Consider the following 7,792-nt stretch of genomic DNA (forward strand, 5'->3'; position numbering starts at 1 on the left):
TCCGTATACATGCGTTATGCGTTCCTTCAGGCTTCCATCACTCCGATCTTGGGAAGAGATAACGAGAACATGAGTTGTCTCTCGCGTAGAGTACGTGTGCGTACCGAGTTGCGTCCACGCCCTCCTCTCCACTTTATTAGGTTGAAAGCCCATGGGTGTCCATAAATACATTTAATTCAATTCATTTCATCAGTGCACTCCTTCAACTCATCGATCATCCTCCTTCCCACAAGAGGATTAAAAATTACAATTGATATTTCTCATCATCAAGTCGGAGTAAAATTAGTATGAACCAGATGATAAAAACGATGGATATAAGAGTCGCTGCTGCCACCGGGGCTGTGCGTGGAGCAGCGAGCCTGTGCGGTTTATTACCTTTGCAGACGAAGTTGGGAAGATCAGTTTGTAATCTCCAAAGTCACCACAGGATCTTCATGCGAAAAGCTGCTATTAGAGCTGGTGGCCCTGGAGGCAACCAATCTGGCTCAGGTACGTTGATCCCATCAGTTGCAGCTTTTTTATTTTATAAATAAGTAGGTAAGCACTATTTCTATGTCTATCTATTCGTGTGTGGAAAATCCAAATTCTATTTTAACGTTTCTGGTGAAAAAGCTGTCATTGCAGGTGAACCGAGCAGAGTTGATACGGAAATGATTGTTTTGAGAAAACTGATGCAGGAGCTAAGAATGCACGAAACAACTTACGCTCCTCCACGGCACTGGATGAAGTGGGAGAAAGAGTGGTCCGTTACATATGTTTCAGATCACATGTGTCAATTCCTTCAATGCTTGCAAAGCATGTTAATTAACAGCAGACCCGCCATCGCCATCGCTGTTTTGGCCTTAATATTGCCGAGCGTCCCTGCATTTCTGTTGCTTCTCCTCAATAAAGTATCACAAATTTCAGCTCCTCAAGTCGCGTTGGCCATGGAATTTCTGACCAAATTATTAGACGTGCAAAGCTGAAAATGAGCTTCTCCAACAAACATCAATCGGTGACTATATTAATAGTAAACAAACAGTCATGTGTTAGTTAACACTTCTTGTGTGTGTTGTTTCTATACCACGATACAACAATTTGTTTCTTTGAAAGTCTATCTATTCTGGAAATTGTTTGAACAGTGACGAAACTAATGATAAGGGTTCTTTTAGAAACACCTCCAGCTAGTTTGTTTGGCCAAGGATCTATCTCCTTATGTAACGCTTATAGCCTACTCATATTTGTAACGTTTTAAAATTTATAAGATCACTGTCTTCATATTGTCAAGCTTTAAAATTGAGAACAGAGCTTTGAAGAAAAAGCGCCACCTAAAGAAACAATCATGGCAGAAAGATGCACGTAATTTTCTCAGTGCGGCTGGATTGCAATTCTTAGATATTTCAAGAGTGCAAAGAATGTGATTGAAATTAAACAATTAACTTAAATCATAATCGCTACCTCTTCAAAATATTTTAAAATCTATAATAAGACTGGCTCATATCATCAAGACTTAAAATTGCGAATAGAGGCGTAAAGAAAACGCACAGAAAAAACAATCAGGGCAAAAAATCCACCGGAAATAGAACGATCACATAACTCTATTGAAGTAGAATTCACGTAATCTTGAAAATCTCCCAAATATTTTTAAATGGAAATATTAAGTTTAAATAAAAGTGAGTGAGTTAATTGATGTGATAATTTTTTCATGACTTGAATGTTAACATTATTAATAATTTTGTTATTATGCTTTATTCTTTTTTAATAATGAGTGAGTAAACACTTTTCTCATTTTTAATTTGAAACAATACATAAACACTCTTCACTCTTGAATTTAAAAAATATCTACTAAGTATATGATATGCATTTATAGTTTGGAAATTTTTTACAGTGTTGAATTATTTATTTTACATATATTCGTTTTATATGTGGAATTGAGAAATTATAAATATCAATTTCATATTAACAAAATATAAATATAAAATAAAGAAATTTAATATATATATATGAAAACTATTAAAAATATATGTATATTCCCTCTTTTTTTAGGGCTTTTATGTGATATCTGTAGTAAAGAAATGGGAATGAATGGAGATTGTATGAGTTCTTATATGCAATTTCGGGTTTTTTTAGAATTAATTCAAAATAGTATATTTAGGTGAAAGAAGGATATTCAATATTTAGGAAGAAATTATGAATTTCTTTTAAAATTTAGCAATTAGAACATTTTTTCCATGATGATATAAATTTAATCATACAATTAGTCGTATATTAATGCAAGAAATTAGAACTATATTATTATAGATTTATTTAAGCATGGATCTAACATGTGTTCAGAGGGATTAAATCTCTTCAGGTGCAAATTTCTTTTATAGTGCAAATTTTGAAAAAAAAGTTGCATCCCTCTCACCTATTGAATCTGCACGGATTCTCTCTCTATATATACACAATGTATAATTTTTCATTGTTTAAATTATATTTTTGAATGATATATAAATTACATAACTTAAACTTGTAAGTCCAAATAATCTTTGTTGGATTTAAGGGAAAATTGACTAGAAACAAAAAATTACCCAAAAAATAATCAAAATGTAAAATAAGGAGACTACTTCAAGCATTTTAACAATAAAATTTATTTTTTTTAATTGTTTTATATTATATTTATATAAAAAATTAAACAATATACAATATATTCATAGTTGACATTAAATTATTTGACATAACATGAGCATTGAGACATTTTATCAATAGACTATATTATCCACATTATAATGGTTTTTTTGTTATTAATATAGTTTTAAGATATTACTTAATCATGCATTAAAATATTACTTAATCGTGCATTAAAATACAACTCGTGCATATTACTTAATCGTGCATTAAAATATTTTATTGATGACCCCGTTGTAATTTATTATTATAAATATGTTTAAATGTCACATATTTATTTACATTGAGAATTGAATGAATTATACAACTCACTCTTATTATTATTACTAGGAAGTATTTGATATTTGATATTTCACCTTTTTAACTTTCAATTACATTTTTTCTTTGGACATTGAATATTTTAGTATATACAACATTAAAATATCTTATTTTAACATTTTCTTTCCATATATAGATTTATATTAAGTGGATATCAACATAAATTAGTTAACATAGATCTTCAATAGTTTACTTAAATCCTATGTTGAAATATGTTTTAAAAGCCTAAGGATTAAACATCTTACTCACATTCTTTTTACTTCTAATTTCTCTTTTTAGAGTTGATATATAATTATATTAAATCATGTGTACATAGAAATATGTTATTTATGACTAAGAGTGAGTGAAACATTTTTACCACATTTGATTGTAATATGAACAACAAATAGAGTGACCATAGTGTGGTTGATATTATAGACATTTGATAATGCTTTGAATTAGAACTAACTAAACATGCATATTCATTTTTGTCTTTTATTATAGAAGAAATTTCTTTTCTATTTAGAGAATATTTTATTTTTATTTTAAAAAGAACATGTGTCAACTCACTGACATAATTACACACTAGCCTCATACTACACTGTACAATGCGCCTCTCGGTGCAAAAATACAAGTTTCTCATCAAGAAATCAACATTAAAATGTATTATATCGATATTGATGCATCACTATTGTATGCGGGAATTCCATTGGAAAACACAAAATAGGGTAGATACTAAAATTGCAGATGGAAGAATATCATATCTTATGATTGTCAACAACCTTCCTCCATGTCATCATCATCAAAATTAGCATCACCAACATTGTCAGTAGTCCTCCTCCATGTTATCATCATCAAAGTTAACATTACTTTCAATATTAGTAGTCCTCGATGTAATCATCATGGGACACACTTAAGAAACATGTTTCACACATATCCTATGAAAAAGACACATGCCAAATGCATGTTCGACGTATTTCCAATGAACAAGACACATGAAAAATGAATGTTAGACACATGCCCTCACAAAATTGTGTCAAATAATTTGGATTCATGACACATGACAATTTTGGCAATGTTATGTAACTTAGGTTACACCTTTTCATTTCCCACTTGCAATTAGTCTCTTTAAATCAAGAGATTGAGTATAAAGTGTTCCATTCAATTCCTTCTCATTGTAAGAGCTTAAAATCATGCCTCAAAATAGTAGGAAGTGATGCTTAAATCTAATGTTCAAGTACATTAAATTATTTAGAGAAAAAAAACAATAGATAGTCTGTACTCTTTGGTTTTAAAAAGAATAGATTTAACCTAGTGGATTCCTATAGTTATTTTAGATGTATAATAAGATTATAAGGTTGAAAGCAAACTTTTCAATATAGGGCTTTTCATCAACTAGTATAATGCTTTTACACCTAATTCATTCTCTCAAAGGATGAACATTCCTTTGTATTTGTGTTGTCTATTTGTTCCCTATTAGAAACATGCCATGCATCATAATGTCTATTTTATAGACTTATCACCTAATGCATTAATTTTTCCTTTTTAAGGTTGTCTTTTGGTTTGGAGCTAATGAGCTAAATGTCTTAGGGAGACTAGGATGTGTACCTATAGTTTAGTCTTCAAAAACATTGCACTAGTTTAACAATATATTATAGTCATAGACCAAATGTAATGATTATAAACAAGGCAAAGTATCATTGCAACTAACAAAGAGTAATTTCCAAGACCTAATTATATGTTTGGTCACAAACTCCATCATAATATCATTCCATCTATTCTTACACTATCAATTTAAGTATTCTATAACTCTATCTAGATATGCAACTTTTCTAACATCAACTCGCCTATGTTATTGCATAGGATTGTAACCTCTTGGCAATTTTGGAGGTGGTTGGAAATTATTCCCCTATCTTTGAGAAATCTCACATCTTTTTCATGAAATTGATGTATCAGTTGAAACTAAGCATGCTAGGTGCCACGAGAGCTTCAAATGCAAATGGATTTATGAGGATTACCTCTGTGTTGATGTCCAACTTTACTATAGGGAGATAAAGCATGGAAATTTTCTTATCAAATTTTGTTGTTGTGACGTTCCATAAATAGGAGATAATTTGACTCCCACAAAGTATACATATACCACAAATGGAATAGCCAATTCATCTTCTTGGGGGCTAAGAACTAGAAGGCTTAAATTCTAAGAGAGGAGGAGAAAAAACATATAAATATTCCATGAAACTAGTCACATGAAATAATTAAATACATCGCAAAAATATGGAGAGAGAGAGAGAGAGAGAGAGAGAGAGAGAGAGAGAAAAGATTTCCATTAGGAACCATTACATGTAATAAGGTCAAATTTGGGTCCTCTCCTTGAATTTTACTCTCTTCGTATTACCTTCTTATAAGGTGTCATGTTAACAAAGTCAATTTTAATAAGGGTTTACTCCATTAGTTACATATCTATCAAGCTCCCTTTTACATAAAAATATGATTTTATAACTTGTACATCTAAACTTAGACTATAACCCCCCTCCCCGCCAAGATTTAGATCAATAAGATCATTTTAAATAAATGTGTGATTTTGTTACAAAATATTTTGGTAGTTGATAATGTACAGTAATTAATCTTAAAAGAAATAAAAAAGAATCTTTTTCACAACTTGAATTCCCTTATTTTTAATCTTCCCATTCTCATGAAACTCCTTGATTTGCAAGTGAACAACTTCATAATTAAAATCAAGCAAGCACATCGATTGGAATCAAGAATTTAATCATGGTTTCTCACAAGTGTTAACTAGTGAATCTTGATAATAAGTGTAAGGATGACAAATAATGGATCTAACCCAACTACAATGACAAATAAGTGCAATGATCTTTTATGTTGAGGTGTTGCATAGAAAAGTTAGACCCATTATTTTTATTTTTACCATCTAAGATAAGCTTAGAGATTTGAACTTGAAACAATCTAACGGAAACTAAAACCCACAACAAACCGATTAATTTAAACTTCATAAATTTAAACCCATAACACATATATAAATTATTGGGACAAAACAATGTACCAAATAATTATTGGGACATATCAATATGCATCACCTAACTATTTTGTGATAATATTGCAATAAATGTTTAATTGGTTCCAAACATTGTAGTGTAAGTTATTTTTGAATTTAAAACTCAAGTAATAAATGCCTTATAGAATGGATATATAATATTGGATTTAAAAATATTTGTAAATGTTATATGTTTTTTTATTTTTTCAGTGTATCTTTTGCTTTATTTTATTTATGACACCATTGAACATCAATAAGCTAAGCATATTTGGTCTAAAAGTTTCTTTTCATCTATGCAGAATCTTTATTCACATGCATGGATGGAGTTTGTCCAAAAAAAATATAGATTATCCATACAAATATATAAAAATAATAAATTAAAATGAACAAATATGATGTTAAAGTTTATAAAAAAATTCGTTCACAAATAATGTTAATTGTAATTTTTATTAATATAAAATGATATGTATTTATTATTTTTTACCTAAATAAATACATTGTAATATTTATTCAAACGAAAATTAATTCATACTTTTCAAAATTCAATAACTAAATTAAACATCAAACAAAAACAACAAAACCTCAAAAAAACTTAATATAATAATTAAGACAATCATAATAAATATACGTCATATAAAATTGAGAGTGTTGAGTCTCGTGTTAAAGTGTGGAATATAACACTTTTTTTTTTCATTTATATTAATATTATTTTTAAATAAAAATATATCATTGAATTGTCCAAATAGTGGAATATACTATCTTTTCATATATATATATATATTAGGAGAATATAATATTTTTTCTTATTAATGATAAATATATATCTGTAGGTTGATTTTCAACTGAGGGAGCGACAACAGGAGAAACGCAGTAGCTAGGGTTTCCACAACGAGCAGAGTTTGATCCTAATGGAGAGTGGCAGGGGAGGGAGCTCGGCTCCCTTGTACAAAGATGTAGTGTCTAGCAGAAGTAAATCACCAACTGGAAATAGTAAAAGACGGTATGAACTACAGAAACAAGGACAATGAAAAGGAAACAGATGGGACCAGAACAAAAGAAAACAACATCACAAAGGACAAAGAGGAAGAAGACAAAAATCTGGGGTCAAGAGACAAAAAACAAAAAGGACCTTGCAAACCAAAAGCAGAAATCACTCCTCGAGTAACATTACAGGGAACATATGGGAACCTACGCCATTATCTGTAAATTCATGGGGCTATGGCCCACTGAAAAGGCTTTACAGATGTGGATCAAGTATCATTGGAAGCCCAAAGGAAGCATTGATCTACATCTTGGGTCAAAAAGATTCTTCACAGTAGTATTCTCTAACATCGAAGATAAAGACAAAATATTCGAAGGAGGACCCTATTTTTTTGCTGCTGCTGGTCTCTATATGAGACCTTGGAGAATGAACTTTGTCCCCGAGAGGGAGACTTTCTCTTCGGTTCCTATGTGGGTAAGGCTCTACTCTCTACCGCTTGATTATTGGCAATCTAAATCGTTGGCCGCCATTGGCAATAAACTGGGACGCTATGTCAAAGCTTCTGAAGCCACAAGAAGGGGAAAATATACCTCCTTTGCTAGGATTTATGTGGAAATGGATCTATCAGGAGCACTTTCGGATGAAGTCATCCTGGAAGTTTTTGATGAGGAGTGGGTGCAGACGGTAGACTATGAACATATCCCCTTCAGATGCCAAAGGTGCCATGAACATGGGCATCTGTTAAGAGACTGCCCTCTCAGCAAAGAAAATAACAAAGAAAAACTTAATACAACGAAGGACACTGAAAGCTTTCA

General features: G+C 30.9%; 1 protein-coding gene across 1 annotated transcript; it reads left to right on the forward strand.

Annotated features, from left to right (window-relative positions):
• Window positions 1-203: 203 nt before the first annotated feature.
• On the forward strand, window positions 204-1,260 carry LOC149179306 (uncharacterized). The gene is made up of 2 exons (XM_089423810.1): window positions 204-489; window positions 625-1,260. The coding sequence occupies exons 1-2, from the start codon at window positions 288-290 to the stop codon at window positions 963-965; spliced, it is 543 nt and encodes a 180-aa protein (XP_089279936.1). The 5' UTR covers window positions 204-287; the 3' UTR covers window positions 966-1,260.
• Window positions 1,261-7,792: the final 6,532 nt, after the last annotated feature.

The sequence above is a fragment of the Pinus tabuliformis genome, chromosome 4_1 (assembly GCF_031772625.1).
Source record: "Pinus tabuliformis cultivar Carrire ecotype Pingquan chromosome 4_1, CPIR1, whole genome shotgun sequence".
In the NCBI taxonomy this organism is placed as follows: domain Eukaryota; kingdom Viridiplantae; phylum Streptophyta; class Pinopsida; order Pinales; family Pinaceae; genus Pinus; species Pinus tabuliformis.